This window comes from Homarus americanus, unplaced genomic scaffold (genome assembly GCF_018991925.1).
Source record: "Homarus americanus isolate GMGI-L3 unplaced genomic scaffold, GMGI_Hamer_2.0 scaffold32583, whole genome shotgun sequence".
NCBI classification, from domain to species: domain Eukaryota; kingdom Metazoa; phylum Arthropoda; class Malacostraca; order Decapoda; family Nephropidae; genus Homarus; species Homarus americanus.
This window is the reverse complement of record NW_024713129.1, coordinates 25,498,123-25,516,877: the sequence shown is the minus strand read 5'-3', so window position 1 is coordinate 25,516,877 and position 18,755 is coordinate 25,498,123. Positions and strand designations below refer to the sequence as shown.

The 18,755-nt window shown below is 40.9% G+C and overlaps 1 protein-coding gene across 1 annotated transcript in view; it reads left to right on the top strand.

Annotated features, from left to right (window-relative positions):
• LOC121870543 (dynein axonemal heavy chain 10-like) overlaps positions 1-18,755 on the top strand; it is a gene marked incomplete in the record, with an annotated part of 128,200 nt that overhangs the window by 54,320 nt on the left and 55,125 nt on the right. The window contains 1 exon segment of the mRNA XM_042372377.1: positions 15,254-15,412. Within this exon segment, the coding sequence (XP_042228311.1) occupies positions 15,254-15,412 (159 nt within the window).

Sequence of the window (18,755 nt, the reverse complement as noted above, 5' to 3'; positions counted from 1 at the left end):
CTCTGATCACCTCCATGATGTCTTCGTTGGTGGTCTCGGAGAAGCCTTCAGCTGTAACAGTCTGCTAGCTTCTCTGGCAAGGTCCACACTGCTACTGCAACAACAGTCTGAACTCGAATGACCAGTAACAGATTGACTCCTCCTTCACCTGGTATGCTATGCAACACATGTCTCCATGCGTACGAATCGTGAGCAGTAGACAGCAGATCCCATGCCTCCACCAAGAAGTTCTGTTGGCTTGTTTGACGCTAAACTTCTTCCAAAATTGTTTGACGAGAACTTGAGTCGCCGCTTTCTGTTCCTTTGTCCTCGGGCTTTTATTTCCTCGCTGTCGGTGTCACCCAGCTTACGAACTCATCCTTGGTGTTAGAGTCGTTCAGAGCTTGAATTTCTTTTGCCGAGTATGCAGCTTTAATCGCTTGCAGATTAACTCCTGGTCCATAGGCTGATTAATGACGGTGTTGGGAGGAAGGAAGACCACTTTTACGCTAGTGACGATCCACAGTAGGGCGAAAGTCCAGGTCAAGGAGCACAAAATGTTGAATGAACATCTTGTTGCTCGTGAGAATTTCTGCACGCCAGGAACAAAAAAGGTCAAACCAGAAGAGGGACAGAGAAGAGGGACATCCTTACTTGGCAGGGAAGAATAGTGGACATTAAGCTTGTTCATGTCCATATTCTTGTAGGCGTATGGTTGGCGTGGCTTTTAGAATCACCGATAACTTTGGTTTACAGGTACCGGAGGTATTGGTGGTAAACAGGATGGTGGATATGCTCCTTCTGCATCTTTCCGGCCCCTTTACCTTGCTCAAGAGACTGACAACGAAGGTCTTGAAGGCTGCACTTTTTCCAGAAAAGACCAGATTCGTCCATGTTAAACACCTGGTCGTCAGTGTACTGTCCTTCCTCCATAATCTCACGTAGAAAACGGAGGAAAAATCTCTAGTCAGCCAGACGGTCAGCACTCGCTTCCTCACCAACAATGCTGATATTGGTGACCTTGTTCTCCTTCTTAAACCTATGCAGCCAACCATGGGAAGCATTGAAGCGGTTTGGGCTCTGCAATTCCCATTTTACGTCACTGCTGCGTGAGATAGCTCACGCGGCGCATTCTCTGCACCGAGCGCCAAGTTCACGCCATGTTGCGCTGCGCCTGACGCACCAAATAACTCACCAGCAAAGCTTCCACTTTGCCAGCACTCTTGTTCTGGCAATACCTGATAGCTGAAGCACCTGCAGACTTTGTGAGTTTATGTGCTCCCTTTATCTTGGCAGCATCCTTTCTGATCGCATTTAATCGTGAGATTCGTTGACGCCATGCTGGCGCTGCCGAGATCAACTTGGCTGCTTCTTCCTTTTCCAAATCTTGAACAATGGTACTTCAGCTCAGCTTAATGAACGGCGTGTCTTCTTGGTTTATGCCGCTGGGTCCAGGTAAGGAAAGGTTTCTCTGGGGTGGTGGAACCGCGGAAGCCATTTTACGGAACAATGGATGCGCTGCTAACACGGGCGTGGCCTTGAGGGATGAAACTGCCGCTGCTAGGTCAAGCGTCGCCTCTCCTCCTCCTCCCTCCCCCCCGGGTAGTCACGCTATAATACTTTAAGCCAATACAGCTAGCAGCAGAGGGGGGCTGCATGGCCAATCATAGTCCGGAGACGCCATATGACGTCAGTGATAACGCAACAAAGACACACACTGCGAACCACCGCCGCTTGCCCAAGCGGAGGGAGGAGGAGGGAGTGGCAGGCAGGCAGGCGGAGGGCGGGCGGGCGGTGGCGCGTGGTCAAAATCTAAAAATAGCATCCAGCCGGACACTCACCGCGTTGCTGTGGAAAAATCCGCGTTATGAAAGTTCAGCTTTGGCAAGGCATCACAGAGGCGCGTAAAAACGCATAGGTGCTAAGCGGGATAATACTGTACAGTGGTCCCTTGTTAATCGAACAAAATTTGTTCCAGAGTCAAGTTGTTAACCTAATCCATAATTTTAATGGGATATTGTAATTGGATCCAACTCACAGAAAAGTACATACAAAGTAAAGCCAAAAATGCATAAAGTCAGAAACACTCCTAAAATCGCCCTTAAATCACTATATATATATATATATATATATATATATATATATATATATATATATATATATATATATATATATATATATATATATATATATATATATATATATATATATATATATATATATATATATATATATATATATATATATATATATATATATATATATATATATATATATATATATATACGTACGTCATTTGAGCAAAAATATTACATTTCCGTGAATGTATTATATCAAGCAAAGTATGAATAGAATATCATTGTAATATAACAGAATTTTAACCGAAAACTATTAAAAAAACGAGTAACATCTCAAGAACAGAAGCTTCGGTAAAGTCTTTTGTTTTCGTCATGTATTTTATCCTATTTTACATTGAAATACATCACGTTTCAGCAAAACTACTATTTATTTCCGAGAATATATTCATTCAGGCACAGTTAAGGTAAAATATACATGTGATGTAACAGTGTTTTAACTGAAAACGATTCGAAAAACACGTGTACCGTCTAACTGATACAATTGGTGGTGCGTGAGGCGTCAGGCGTCGTTGTAAACAATAGGAGGTTGAAGTAGATTACCGGGTATTATATTAAGTGTGAAATATCGAAAAGGTTTTTATTACCGGTATTTTTTGTAGATCAATGAGAACTGTGATACCGTATATGATATGATAAGTTAGCCTGTGGTAAGAACTTCAACATAGACTACTGAAAACACGTTGTAAGGTAATTTAGCCTATTGTAAGTTGGTGAGCTTCATTTGCTGAAGGAACTGCACAACTTTTCATTACTAATTGGTACATATTTTACGTTTCCATTGTTTACTGGCAGTAAATGGTAAATATTTTTCATGTCTGAAGCTAAAAGTTGCATCTCCTGCTCACTCAGTGGTGGAGATGTTGGGCATGCAACCAAAAAGACGCTGGTGTTTTTATCCCAGCAGGGTGACCAGTATATTTTAGCTTAAGGTCCGCGAGGTATATTCCTAAAAAAAAAAAAAAAAAGTTTGTTCAGATTTTGTCCGAAATCCGGATTAAAGGGGTCCGAATTAACGAGGGTCGACTGTATATATTCTTACTCTTAAATCACTACTGTAATGTGATACAGATGATTAATTTTTATCTCTTTTGCAAAATATACGATGTTTATATTCAAATTATTCGCTGTCTTGCAAGGATTCCAGCAATGCTAATTATATTTTCCTAACTTTAGTCTGTGATATTATATAAGATAAAGACTTAAAACCTACTGTATAACCACCAAACCATTGCTGGGAGGGGTGGGGGGGAGCAGGAGGAAGGAGAGGTGACATGTTTGACAGTTGGCGCCGAAGATGTAATGAAGTATTTATTTGTTTATGTATGTCCTTTAGATTGAGTTTTTGTTTTTTGCTTATAAAATGTCATAGAAGTGACCTGGGAGAATATAATTTACGTTGCTGGAATTCTTATAAGATAATGATTAATTTGAATGTAAACATGCGATAGTTTGCACTAGACAAAATTTATAGCAAACATTTTGAACATTATTTTGATTTCATGTACAGTGAACCATGTCAATTGAACCCACCGAGGCCCGCGTGACGCGAGAAACGCGTAAAGTGAACAACATAACATATGGGATTAATTGAAATAGAGAGCGGGCCGACCTCCAAACTCCACTTTTTCCGACACAATACCTATGTTGTAGTAAAAATAACATCATAATTTTATGATGGTATGCACACACAATTAATATTTAAGAGAAATACAGTCGCCAGGTTAATGTCCATTCAAATAATGGACTCACCTCCCCCCCCTTCTCTTCGCAGCTCACTGGCTCCTACCTCTCTGAGAAATGTTTGGGTGAAAACACTAGATTTTAAGGTATAGTAATAAATAATACGTCAGACTGAAGTTACGATAATATAATTGACATTTCTGGATTCCTTGCAGGTCAGGGAATATTTTGAATGTAAACTTCATATATTTTGCAGAAAAGATTAAATATTTGCTTTGTGTAAACCAAATTATTACATTAGATCTAAAATTTGTATGTCTAATGCAAAATCCATGATGTTTATATTCAAAATGATCATCAAATTGTAAGAATTCCAGCAATGCAAATTATATTCTGGCCGGGTAATTTGTATGAATTTTATGAGCTAAATAAAAAAATATACTTCACCCACGTATATGAGTAGATGCACCACGTAAATTGGGAATTCCGGTTCTAGCAGGGTACCACGTAAATGTAGAAACGCGTAAAAAAAATACGCGTAAAGCGGGGTATTACTGTACAGGCATCCCCCACGTTACGGAAGCCCGGGTTACGGAATTTGTAAATTATGACCTATAATTTCACGTTACGGCTCGTAAATCCGCCCTTACAGAAATTGGGGTAAATTTTAACAATTTAAAAAAAATCACTATATAAGATTATAATTTGTTAAAAATTATAATTTGTTTGGTGTGGATTTCTTGGTGTTTGCTACTGCCAAGTATGGCAGCGCCACAAGGAGTCAGTCCATTGTTTACATCCAGTGTGCATGCATGTTTCTCCCCCCAGCAGTTGGATTTAACTTTTACAAACATACAGTAAGTACAGTATAGTGCATTACCCTTATTCAAGATGACTGGAAAGAGGCCATCAAGTGGAAGCGACCGCAGTAGTGCAAAAACAAGCCGCAAAGGCATTACATTGGATATTAAACTTGGTGTTTTAAGAAGGTATATAATAAATTATTTAATGTACTGTATTGTATGTGTTTATAAATGTTTATTTTCATTAATAAAAGTGCTTGAATTACTTTTTTGGGGCCGAAAAAATTCCTTAGGAACGTATCTCCAGTTTAATAATGGAAGTCAATAGGAAAATAGGTTTCGAGTTATGGAATTTCCCGATACGGTCAATTTTCCAGGAACGGAACCCTTCCGTAACGCAGGGGATGCCTGTACATTACAGCTTTGCCCTTAGGACAGTGTGTGCATGTAAATGAGTTTCAATAAATGAATAAAGTTACATCTGTCTAGCCAAAAATAATAGTTGAAAAACTTTTTCTAGCCGGAGCTTGGATGGCTAAATTTTAGAATGACCAATAATTTTAATGTAAAAAATGCAAAATTATTCATGAACACAACATTCTTGACATTTACTCCACTGGAAACAAATGTAAACATAGAACAGATTACTGTATTAGCGGACTAGCTGATCAGCTGATACTCACAACAAAATGTGTTTATCGTAAGGATTTCATTAACAGAATTGAAGATCCTTATGGGAACTAATTCGTTTACCAAAATTTTGTTAATCGAACCATTCGTTAACCGAGGGACTACTGTACAGTAATACCCCGCTTTACGCGGGTTTTTTTACGCGTTTCTACATTTACGCGATACCCTGCCAGAACCGTAATTCCCACTTTACGCGGCGCATCTACTCATATACGTGGGTGAAGTATAATTTTTTTATTTAGCTCATAAAATTCATACAAATTACCCGGCCAGAATATAATTTACGATTCTGGAATTCTTTCAATATGATGATCATTTTGAATGTAAACATCATAGATTTTGCATTAGACATACAAATTTTAGATCTAATGTAAGAATTTTGTTTACTCAGAGCAAATATGTTATCTTTTGTGCAAAATATATGACGTGTATATTCAAAATATTCCTGGTCTTGCAAGGAATCCAGCAATGTCAATTATATTATCCTAACTTTAGTCTGGGGTATTATTTATTACCAAAAATGTAAATATACTGTTTTAACCCAAACGTTTCTCTGGTAGGGAGGGAGGGACCCAGCGAGCGTGGGAAGAGGGGGGGAGCCGGAGGTGGGGTATTTTGATTGACAGATAGTGTCTGGGTGAAGTATATTTTTTTTATTTACTGAAGATATTTGTTTTAGCTCATAAAATTCATACAAATTACCTGGCCAGAATATAATTTACATTGCTGGAATTCTTACAATTTGATGATCATTTTGAATGTAAACATCATAGATTTTGCATTAGACATACAAATTTTAGATCTAATGTAAGAATTTTGTTTACTCAGAGCAAATATGTTATCTTTTGTGCAAAATATATGACGTGTATATTCAAAATATTCCTGGTCTTGCAAGGAATCCAGCAATGTGAACTATATATTGTCCTAACTTTAGTCTGAGGTATTATTTATTACTATACCTTAAAATCTAGTGTTCCCCCCTAAACATTTCTCAGAGAGGGAAGAGCCAGTAAGTGTGAGAAGAGGGGGAGGGAGTTGAGTCCATTATTTGAATGGACATTAACCTGGCGACTGTATTTCTCTTAAATATTAATTGTGTGCGCTTACCATCATAATATTAAGATGTTATTTTTACTAGAACATAGGTATTGTGTTGGAAAAAGTGGAGTTTGGGAGTCGGCCCAGTCTCTATTTCAATTAATCCCATATGTTCTGTTATTCCATTTACGCGTTTCTCGTTTTACACGGACCTCTGTGGGTTCAATTGACTGCGTAAATCGGGGTATTACTGTTTTGTCCTGTAACCACACCCTAATCCAATTTAGAATATCTCTAATTTCACGATCTTCCACTTTATGTATTAGTCTCTTGTGGGAGTCTGTGTTGAAGGCTTTGCTAAATTCGAGGTAAATCACATCATAATTATATCTGCCATCAACTGATTTGCCTATAATTAATGTTAAACTGATTGGATGGTAGATAGAAGACAGGGATCTTTGTCCCTTCTTGAAAATCGGTATCACATTCGCCATCATCCAGGATTCTGGTACTTCACCCGTTTTTAATGACATATGTTTCTTTTAATTAATGTTATTTAATGAAGGTGCAGTAGAAGTAACCACTGATGGTAAAGAAAAAAGTGAGACAGCAGAAGGCCAACTTTTATACGTGCATAATCGTGGAAACCGTGTCATTTCTCTTATGTCCAAACGATTTATTTTTGTTTATTACTGAATGTCTATTTGATTGAATTAATGTTTGTGTGTACAAAATGAACAATACAATTCTTTAATAATACATAGAATATTAAAACACACAAGAGGAGATGAGATGGCATTGTTTTTGTTAATGTTTACACATGTGACTGACTGGTTTTACATATGAGGCGTCTAGCGTAGGAGGGACGAACTCGCCAGTCCCAAAAAATCTGTTTTCTATGGTTTTGGAATTTTCCAGGCTTTATCTTTCCATCTGTGATGACAGGAAGTGGCAAGTTCATCTCTACTCCCCGTTGTTTTCGTAAAGCGCTGTGATTTTACAGTTCAAAAACTTTTTTGTGCTTTTACTCAAAACTATGATTTGGCGAGTTCGTCCCTCCTACGCTAGAAGCCTCATATAAAACTTAAGAAAATAAGACCCTGGTTGTAGCTGTAGTAAAATTAATGTAAAAAAATTATTACCATATGTATATTTTAAGTACAGTATAGTCTGGGTTTATCCGCCTAATTAATCCCATGGAGGTCCGTGTATAAAGCGAAACGCGTAAATAAAATAACAGAACATATGGGATTAATTGAAATAGAGACTGGGCCGAATGCCAGACTACCCTTTTTTGGGCATTCGCCGACACCATACAGGTAGTCCCCGACTTACGAGTGCATGGACTTAAGTCCATCGGTACTTACGACCTTCAGAACATACGACCGCGGCAGTTGTGACCAAAAATATTTTCAAATGATGCGCACATTTTCTATACTGAAACGTTTCTGTCCCGGGCGAGAGCGTGGTGCGGCTGGGTCGCCGCGTGGGCACGCTCACTCAGTGGAGCGCTTAGTTGGTGTTTGGCTATCGTATCCTATATACTGATCGCGCTGTGAACTTTCATTATTATCGTATATAATGGACTTTATAATGACTGGAAAGCGTAAAAGTGAGAGTGCTGGTGGTGCTCCAAAGAAAAGGAGACAGGCAATTACTTTTGAGATGAAAATGAAGATGATAATGCAGCATGAGAATGGAAAAACTGTAGCAACAATCTCACGTGACCTAGGTTTCTCACACTCGACAATATCCACTATTCTGAAGGACAAGGAACGTATTTGTGATGTAGTGAAAGGAACAACACCAATAAAGGGAACTATAATTTCAAAGAAAAGACAAGGTCCTATTCACGATATGGAAAATTTATTGGTGATATGGATAGAAGACCAGATACAGAAGCGTGTACTCTTAAGCCTTCTAACCATACAGGCAAAAGCAAGAAGCCTGTTCCAAAGCCTGAAGGAGCAGGCAGGAGATGAATGTGATCAAACCTTTACAGGAAGTCATGGGTGGTTTGATAGATTTAAAAAACGCTTTAGTCTACACAATGTTAAGGTGAATGGAGAGGCAGCTAGTGCCGATGTTGGTGCTGCCGAAGCTTTTAAGGAGGAGTTAGATGAAGTGATTGTGGAAGGGAATTATTTGCCTGAGCAAATATTCAATGTGGATGAGACTGGATTATTGTGGAAGCGCATGCCTGAGCGGACATACATCCACAAAGAGGCGAAAACAATGTCAGGATTCAAGGCATTCAAGGACAGAATTACACTTCTGTTGGGGGGGAATGTTGCTGGTTTCAAGTTAAAGCCCTTCATGATCTATCATTCAGAGAACCCCAGGGCTTTTAAACATATCAGCAAGCACACACTGCCAGTGTTTTATCACAGTAATAAGAAAGCCTGGATGACCTTAGCACTGTTTGAGGATTGGTTCGTGACTTGTTTCATTCCACGAGCCAAGGAGTATTGTCTGCAACAACGGATTCCATTCAAGATTTTGCTGATTTTGGATAATGCTCCGGGACACCCACCACACCTGAACGACATGCACCCTGATGTTAAGTAGTCTACATTCCACCTAACACTACCTCTATCATCCAACCCATGGATCAAGGTGCTATTGCTGCCTTTAAAGCGTATTATTTATGCACGACCTTTGCTCAGGCTGTTGCTGCTACTGAAGGTGAGAAAATGCTCCAAGAGTTTTGGAAGGAGTACAACGTTTTGTCATGTATAAAGAACATTAGTGCAGCATGGGATCAGGTTACAAAACATTGCATGAATGGAATATGGAAGAAAATCCTGAAAAGATATGTGAACAGTTTTAGAGGATTTAATGAAAATGAAGTTATTTCGGATATTAGTAACAAGATAGTGGAGTTAGGTAAACAGCTGGAGTTAGAAATTGATAATGAAGGTGTTGGACAGTTGGTTGAAAGTGTAGCAGAAGAGCTCAGTAACGAGGATCTTATTGAACTAGATGCACAGAAAATTGTAGAGGAAGAAGAGAAACAAAATGTAGAAGAACCTGCACCCCCCAAAAAGTTTTCAGTGAAACAAATGGCAGAGGCATTTGCTACAATTAATAAAGGAATGCAAATGTTTGATGTCATGGATCAAAATTATGAGCGTTATGCCAAAGTTGACAGAATGGTCCAAGAGTCACTTGCTTGCTACAGGGAGATTTATAATGAGAAAAAACAAACTGTGCAGTCTAAATTGGACATCTATTTCAAGAAGTCCCCCAGTGCTGTCTCCTCACGCCCCACCAGTGCTGCCTCTTCACTCCCTCAAGATGATCCAATACCTTCAACCAGCCAGTTTCCACAGTACATAAACTTGTCTGAAGAAAGTGACATTGATGACCCCACCCAGCCCTGTCTCCTCCTCTGCTTTATCCAATTAATATAGTCTTCATGTATTCTGTAAATAGAAAATTATGGGGAGCCCGTGTGCATTCAGCTGACTACATTAAAGGTAAGTGCTCAATCACACTGTATCCATTCCTCATTATTTATTACTTTTACTGTACTGTATTTCATTGTATTTTTTTTTTTTTTTAAATGCCGTTTTTTTCTAAAAAAGTTTGTGATATAGCTCGAATACGACGTCAGCAAATGCTACCTAGGTATGTTAATTCCTATCCAATTCGCCAGGCCATCATACAGGCAATTAAAACATCTAATAATTACTTAAGTAATGTTAGGAGGACACGTCGCTACCTGGCATTTAATTGCAATTCTCAAACCCCTCCTTCACTCCCCACTATGCGTATCACGAACCTCATCTGTTGCCTCAGAGAGAGCAGTAATTAAAAGTCAACTCTCGAGTGGTGGAGATGGGTGGGTTATGGACGTCGCATTCGAGCTATATCACAAAAACTGGTTTTTAGAAAAAAAAACGGCTTTTTGATCAAGGTGAAAGCAATGTCAGCAAGAATACCCAAGCAGGAGGTGGAGACGGAGGTGACTTTGCATACAAGGCTCCGCTGACTGAGGTCCCGATTATATTATAAACCGTTTTGAACATTTCCAAAATTAGGAACGTTTACCGGAAGGTAAAATGATAATTTACTCAAAAAGGATACTCACTTTATTCCAATGAGGAAGAAGGTCCTGGTAGTGGAAATTGACTAGGTGGGGGAGGGGAACCCAACACCACCACATTTGAAGCATCTCTCACAGATAGATGAAGATAGCTGTCTTTGAAAGTTTTTGAAGATCTCCAAAAGCCCATTTCCTTGATCTGACTGAGACTCGTATGCCACAGAAAGGCCACAGACCCTGCATATTTCCTAGTGGCATGTGCCAAAAATTTCTTGCCAGGGTCTGCTTGATTCACTAATTGAGATAAGGATTTTGTCAATTGACTAGGAGATAATTTCTTACCATCCCTTGATGAGAAAACATAGGGGCCTCTATTAGGGAATCTGGTTAACCATTCCTGAAGATTTTTAACTGGACACAATATGAGGAACCCTTGTTTCATCCATTAGATGTTTTATCCTAATAGGTTGAGCTTGGAAATCTTCCCTTTCATTTTTTCTTAGGATCTCCATAGGAAAAAGGATAATATCCTATTCAGAAAATACCAATAATGATGGATTACTGGAAATTGAAATCCGTTCACTGATTCTCATTCCCGTTGCTATTGCTAGAAGGAAAGCTGCCTTCTGGAGTAATTTATCCCTGTTCAGATTTATATTGTAATTAGGCCCCATAAGAAGATTAGTAACTTTTTCCAGAGACCAAGGCGGGATTCTCTTGGGTCGAGGAGGTCTCTGAATGAAAAAGGACGATCTTATCATTTGATAAATCCTTGGGCTCAAAGTAATATTAAAACCCCAAGCCAGAGGGTCAACCAACGCTGATTTATAAGATGCAATTGTCTATCATTGAAGGCCTTTAACTCTGAACAGAAATTCTAAAAATTCTAACACAACTGTTCCACTTTTTCAGACACAATACTACGTTGTAGTAAAAATAAATTCTTAATTTTATGATGGTATGCACACACAATTAATAATTAAGAGTAATATCAATAATATTAGGTTTTTTAACACTTACATTAGTAGAAAAGATGGCTGGGCACACTGGGATGGGGTGTTGGTTCCGAGGCAGAGGGCAGATTATTGGCCTTCACCTGCATCACTTGTATCAATTGTATCAATATCCACCACAGAGGCTTGCAGGGCCTCTTTGTCAAACCCCTCAAAGTCCATATAAGTCCATATCCCCACTATCACTGACTTGGGCCGGCTGTGGTGGGTGGCGGGTGAAGAACTCGGTAATGTTTTGATGACTGGGCGACCTTGTGCTCACCCTGCCCTCGCTGCTTCGTGAGTAAAAGAGTACATGTACCGCGTAAAGTGAGCATTCCGGGTCTGGCAGGGTACCGCATGAACGTGGAAACGCGTAAAAAAACAAACGTGTAAAGCGGGGAAATACTGTATAGTGATTTAAGGGCGATTTAGGGGAATTTTTGGAGTGTTTCTGACTTTATGCATTTTTGGCTTTACTTTGTATGTACTTTTTTGTGAGCTGGACCAATTACCCAATATCCCATTGAAATAATGGATTCGGTTAACGAACGAATCTGTGGAACAAATTGTGCTCATTAACCGAGGGACCACTGTATATATTTTTTTTTTACATTAATTTTACTACAGCTACAACCAGGTTCTTATTTTCTTCATTTTCTCATATAGAACTATCGTCCCGGACTCCCGGCTGTAAACACTAACGAAAACAATGGCCTCCCACCTCTTGTGTGACCATATTAATATTAATTTATATTGTACAGTTGGTCCTCACATTAAGCGGTCCCGCATTCCGCGTTTCACCGTTAACGCGGTGCCTTGCCAGAACCTAACATTCTCACATTCCGCGGTCGCGAACGCCATTACGCGGAGTGTCCGGCGCGACGCTATTTTTAGATTTTACCCACGCTCCACCCGCCTGCCCACCTGCCTGCCTCTCCCTCCTCCTCCCTCCTCCTCCCTCCGCTTGGGCAAGCGGCGTGGTAAGGTTGCGCAGTGTGTCTTTGTTGCGTTATCACTGACGTCATATGACGTACAAGACCTGTGATTGGCCATGCATCCCTATCCTCCTCTGCTGCTAGCTGTAATTGGCTTAAAGTATTATGACGTGTCCACCCGGGGGAGGGAGGGAGGGAGGAAAGACGACGCTTGACCTAGCCGCGACAGTTTCATCCCTCAAGGCCACTCCGTGTTAACGCGCATCCATTGTTCCGTAAAATGGCTTCCGCCGGACCACAACCCCCAGAGGAAAACCTTTCCTTACCTGGACCCAGCGGCACTAAGCCAAAGAAGACACGACGTTCCTTAAGCTACGAGGTGAAGTACCAAATTATTCAAGATTTGGAGAAAGGAACACGGCAAGTTGATCTCGCGCGCCAGCATGGCGTCAACGAATCTACGATTTGCACGATCAAGAAGGATGCAGCCAAGATCAAAGAGCACATGAAAATCACAAAGTCTGCAGGTGCTTCTATGATCAAGTATTTTCACAACCAGGTGCTTCTCAAGACAGAAAAATTACTTGTGAGGTACTTGGTGCGTCAGGCGTGACGGAACATGGCGGTCGACACGCGCTCTGTGAAGGACTACGCACGTGAACTGTACATGGCAGTGGCACGAAAGATGGGAATTACAGAGCCCAAACCCTTTACTGCTTCCTCTGTGTGGTTACAGAGGTTTAAGATCCGGAACAAGATCACCAATATAAACATTGGTGGTGAAGAAGCGAGTGCTGATCGTGCTGCGGCTCGGGAATTTCCTCCGTTTTTACGTGAGATTATGGAGGAAGGACAGTACAGTGACGACCAGGTGTTTAACATGGACGAATCTGGTCTTTTCTGGAGAAAACTACCTTCCAAGTCCTACATTGTGAAGAATGCCAGCAGGATTCGGGGCCGGAAAATGCAGAAGGAACGCATCACCGTCCTGTTTGCCACCAATGCCTCCGGTACCTGTAAGCTCAAGTTATCGGTGATCCACACAGCACGCAAGCCGCACGCCTACAAGAGCATGGACATGACCAAGCTAAATGTCCACTGGCTGACAGCACGTAAGGCATGGATGTTCTCTACACTGTCCCTCTCCTGGTTTGATGACTGTTTTGTTCCCGATGTAAAGAAATTCTGTGAGCAACAGAATGTCCCATTTAATATTTTGTTACTGCTGGACAACGCACCAGGACACTCGCCCCTACTGTTAGATCGTCACCCCAACGTAAAAGTGGTCTTCCTTCCTCCCAACACTACGTCTATATTACAGCCCATGGACCAGGAGTTGATTTGCAATGTGAAAGCTGCATTCTCAACAAAAAAATTCCAGCTCCTGAACGACTACACCAACACCAGGGAAGAGTTGCGTGACCTGAGTGACACCACCACCGATAGCAAGAGCGACGAAGATGAGGAACAACGGTTAGAACAGCAAAAAATACTCTTCAAACAATTCTGGAGAGTATTTAACATCAAGAAAGCTGTGGACATCTTGGTGGAGTCATGGGATCAGCTGTCTATTGCTACAATTCGTCACGCATGGAGACATGTGTTGCATGGAATACCAGGTGAGAGGAGGAGTCAATCTGTGACTGGTGAGGTTCAGAATGTTGCAGTAGCAGTGGACCTTGCCAGAGAAGCTGCGCAGACTGTTACAGTTCCAGGCTTCTCCGAGACCACCAACGACGACATCCTGGAGGTGATCAGAGATCCTGAAGTGACTGCCGACGAGATGATGGAAGAAGAACACGTCAGTGAAGAGGAGGAAGAAGGTGCGTCAGTCTCCGAAGAACACAATTTAAGTCATAGTGATATTAAGGGTGCCATGGAGTGTGCAGAGAAGATGAAGTCCTTCCTTTCCCGCGACAATGACGATGACCGCTATGAAGTCTTCCATAACCGGCTGGTGCAGGCTATGGAGCCGTACATCAAGGTGTATCACGACAACATCAACGCCAGCCGTCAGCAAAGCATAACAGATTTCTTCACCCGCAACCCACCACAGCCAGCCCAAGCCAGTGATAGTGACAGTGAAGTTGACTTTGAGGGATTTGTCAGGGAAGCCCTGACAACTGTAAGTGACAGTGATGATGATTCACCTAGTAATGGTGATTCACCTGAGGGCCAGTAATCTGCCCTCTGCCTCGGAACCAGCCTCCATCCCCGTATGCCGACCCATCTCTTCTACTACCGTAAGTGTTACACAAAATTTTTAGTTTTTTAACCTATTCTTTATTTTTCCTATGTTAACCTTTATCTTTCCTAACCTAACCTCTTCTATATTACTTGTTTTTTCATACCATCATAAAGTTAAGATAAAATTTTTACTACAACATTGTTGTGTGTCGTCAAAAAGTGGAGTTTGGGGATCGGCCTGGACCTCCATTTCAATTAATCCCATATGTTATGTTGTTCACTTTACGCGTTCCTCACTTTCCGCGGGACCCTCCGGGTTACATTAACCGCGTAATGTGAGGACCAACTGTATAAGGTGCATTCAGAAACATTATTTAAAGAATATAGTTTTCAATTTTCATTAATTGTATTGTCTTGGGGGGAAAAGAGGGTAAAAAGCCACACAAAAGATATGAAAATGTCACACTTGGGAATGCATCTCGTTATTATTGCTTTATTTTAATGGTAATTAATGATTCGCGATATGATGATTCACCTTACACTGCAATATTGGAGGACACATTACCATCGTTATTTGAGGCTTTACTGGAGTGTGGTAATTTAAGTTTTCATTTAACAAAAGCTAATTAATTGTTGTAATGTCTTTTTTTATGCTAGTTTCATCCCATACACTGTGGAAGGAACGGAACTTTGTTGATAGATGGACAAGTATCTCTCACTTTATGTAGGAATATATTACACCTATTTTAAATGTTGCCAGGCCGTGAATACTGCGCTTCATCAGAGTCCAGACGACATGGCATCACTGACTGTGGTGATGCGGGCAGTGGGACGAGTCAGCTCAGAGCATGCCCATCTTCACACAGCTTTACTCGATGTACGTCAGATGTTCCATACCCTTCATATTTATGGGATTGAGGTAGGAATTATCTGTGATTTGTATTTTATGAAAATAAGTATAAAAAGGTTAAGATTCATGAAGTGAAGCATAATGTTCTAGAGTTTAACTATGAACTTATTTTCTTCTTTAGTTAAATTTTTTCCACCTAAAAAATTTGCTGCCATAGGTAACCATCTTCTTTGCACAGCCTACAGTAGTGTTTGTTGTTGCTCTTCAACATGCACCAGCCTTGACTGCATATACAATCTCTCCTCGACTTATGACGCGGTTCCGTCCCGACGACCAGGTGGTAAGTCAAAAATGCGAAAGTAATACATAGAAATTCTAAAATGGGTGTCACTTTTTCTTCTCAGCACCACAAGAACTTTCACTTTTACGCTTGCCAGCCATTTTAAAGGGAATTACAAACAAAAATTTTGTCAGCAAACAGCGCGATCACTAATGTCGGAACTAGAAAATACTCCTCCTAAGTCGAGGAGTACCTGTACTGTATATCATGATAAAGTAAGCTTTACATTGCTCGCTGTAAATAATAATTTTCCATTGCATACCTGCATTCGGGTTTATTACCAAGGAACAGTACCATGAGTCATGGTATTATTCCTGGAGAATGATCCTGAATGGTCAACAATAATATTCTTGTAGTAGAACATTGCATTAAATTATGACATTTGATTGAAAATATAAATTAAATCTCTCTAGAATGAGCTATAAAATTAGGCATCCAATATAAAAGACAAATGTAAAAATCAGTGGAGCAAAATCATGAGCAACAAGTGGCTGCCTGAAACTTGAGTTTCGTGCTTACATTTTTGTTACTGTATTCACCACCAGACAGTCACCAAGGTGCTGGGTGCGTGTGATTCAAATTATAAAAACTAATGGAAAATTTACAGAAAATCCTACGATGTACGGTAACCTATTACCTACTAATGAAAAAAAAACCTCTAAACTTGTTTTCTCACTATATCTAATGGCCCTGACTCCTAGAGCTAAAGGTTCTTACACCTATATTAAAGATATGGTCAACTTTTGTGGGGAGCCCCTAAATGTGGGGGGCCCAGAGGATTTTCCCCATGTACTGTCCCCTTCACTAGTGCGTTTGCAGAAGCTCATCAGGTTTTGTTCAGTGTGGCAGCCATGTTTTTGTTTGCATTCAGCAGAAGGAAACTCACAATAGTAATCATACAATGGAATCAAACTAAAACAATATTAAAACAAATATCTCAATATAATGATTTGTGGAATGTTTATATGACGAGCCCCTGTAAATGCACCCCCTTTTGTACTTAGTGTCCCTGGTTTATGCAACTGTGAAGGAGGTTAATGGTTGTGTCAGCCATACTGCTACCATGTGTACAGCATGTTGTATCTGTACTTCTCCAAATGAAGAATCCTGGTCCGTGGAACCCACCTTCACTTCTTTCCTATTGTCGGGTTATTCAGATAAATATGGTTGTTTGTCTTTGTAATTGAAATAATCAGTGATTAATTTCTCTTGAATGCAGAGTAACATCATTTGACAATCTACTTAACACATGAAAATGCTGGATGGTCCAGCAGTTTTACCTTCTGTATATATCATGATAGTGTACCAGGGGCAACTGGTGAACCAACTGAAAATGATTTTATAAAATGCATACTGTAGCTTTTAGTAATACTACTACTTACTACTTTGCTGTCACTCGGAATTGAGTATGACTATCATCCAGCTATAATACAATGGTATGAGTTATTAAGAATGTCACCTATGTTGGTGAGTTCTGAGGTGACTAAAGAGGCCGATACGGGACTTGCAGTGTTGATCACAGATGCTGCACATGTGGAGGGCTACATCTAGTGCGGGAGGGGCAGCGACAGCGTCTTTCCATCATTGGCGCTTGTCTGCCTCACCATGCAGTCGGGCTAGCTCAAAAGCATTGACACCTGGTGTGGAGTATCCGTCTCTCAGGTGAGGGGGTCGAGTTGGCACTTTTTCAGGTTTGTCTTAAGACTATCCTTATACCTTTTCAGTTGCCCTCCATAGTTACCTTTTCTATTCGTTAGGTGACTATAAGGTAGCTGCTATAGCAGTCTACTGTTGTCCATGTGGGTAACATGGCCTGTCAAGTGTAGTTGTTCATGGATAATGGTAGCCTCGATGCTTCTACAGTTGGTGTCAGCAAGAATACTGGCATTTGTTCTCTTGTCTTCCCAGCAAACTCGAAGGATGGAACGTAAACAACGTTGGTGAAAGTTTTCAAGTGCCTTGAGGTGCCTCCTGTATGTGACCCATGTCTCATTGCCATATAGCAGGGTGGGGAGGACCACTGCTCGATATACGTGTAACTTTGTAGATAATTTCAGCTCCCTACAGCTGAAGGCACAGTTTCGGAGTTTACCAAAGGCTTGAGATGCACATCTGATACGATGCTGAATCTCTTCATCGATGTCCGTGTTGGTGGACAGGTGGAAGCCAAGATACAGAAAGTGGGTAACATTAGAGAGGATAGTAGTGTTAAGCTGGATGGATGGTGAAAGTGTGTCTGAACCAGGGGCAGGCTGAAAGAAAATCTGAGTCTTACATACATTCACCTCAAGGCCGAAGTGTGCATACACTTCTGCGTAGGTGTTCAGGGTCTTCTTTAGGTTGCGTTCAGTGTGAACGACAAGTGGTGAGGTCATCTGCATATTGAAGTTCAGTAATGGAAACTGCCGACACCTTTGTTCTTGCCTCGAGTCGTCTTATGTTGAAAAGACCCTTCATCCGGTACTCGATGTCCACCCTGCCGGCTAACTTGGCACTGGCACGAGAAAGGAAGGTAGCCAAGAAAATAAAAAAGAGAATTGGTGCCAGTACACACCCTTGTTTAACCTCGATTTGGATGGGAAAGAACTCAGACTGGGTGCCATTGTGCAGGACACTGCCGTTCATGCCATGGAGTTGCCTCACAATGGCGATGAATTTTGGTGGGTAACCAAAACGGCTGAGGGTCCACCAGAGGGCTTCTCTGTTGACCGAATCGAAGGCCTTGGTTAGGTCAATGAAAGCCAGGTACAGGTCACGACGCTGTTCTCTGCACTTTTTCTATATCTGATGGGCAGCAAAAATCAAGTCAGTGGTGCCACGTGATGGTCTAAAGCCACATTAAGATTCAGGGAGGAAGTTTTCCGCCTCAGGAAGAAGTCTGTTAAGGAGAACGCGGGCGATAATCTTGCCAGCTACGGTGTGCAGCGAGATCCCACGGTAGTTGACATAGTCTGACCGGTCTCCCTTGTTCTTGTAAATATTGACAATGGAAGCATCTTTAAGAGCTTAGGAGATTTCTTCCTTTTCCCATATATTATCCAGGAGAGAGTAGAAACGGCTGGTGAGCAGAGG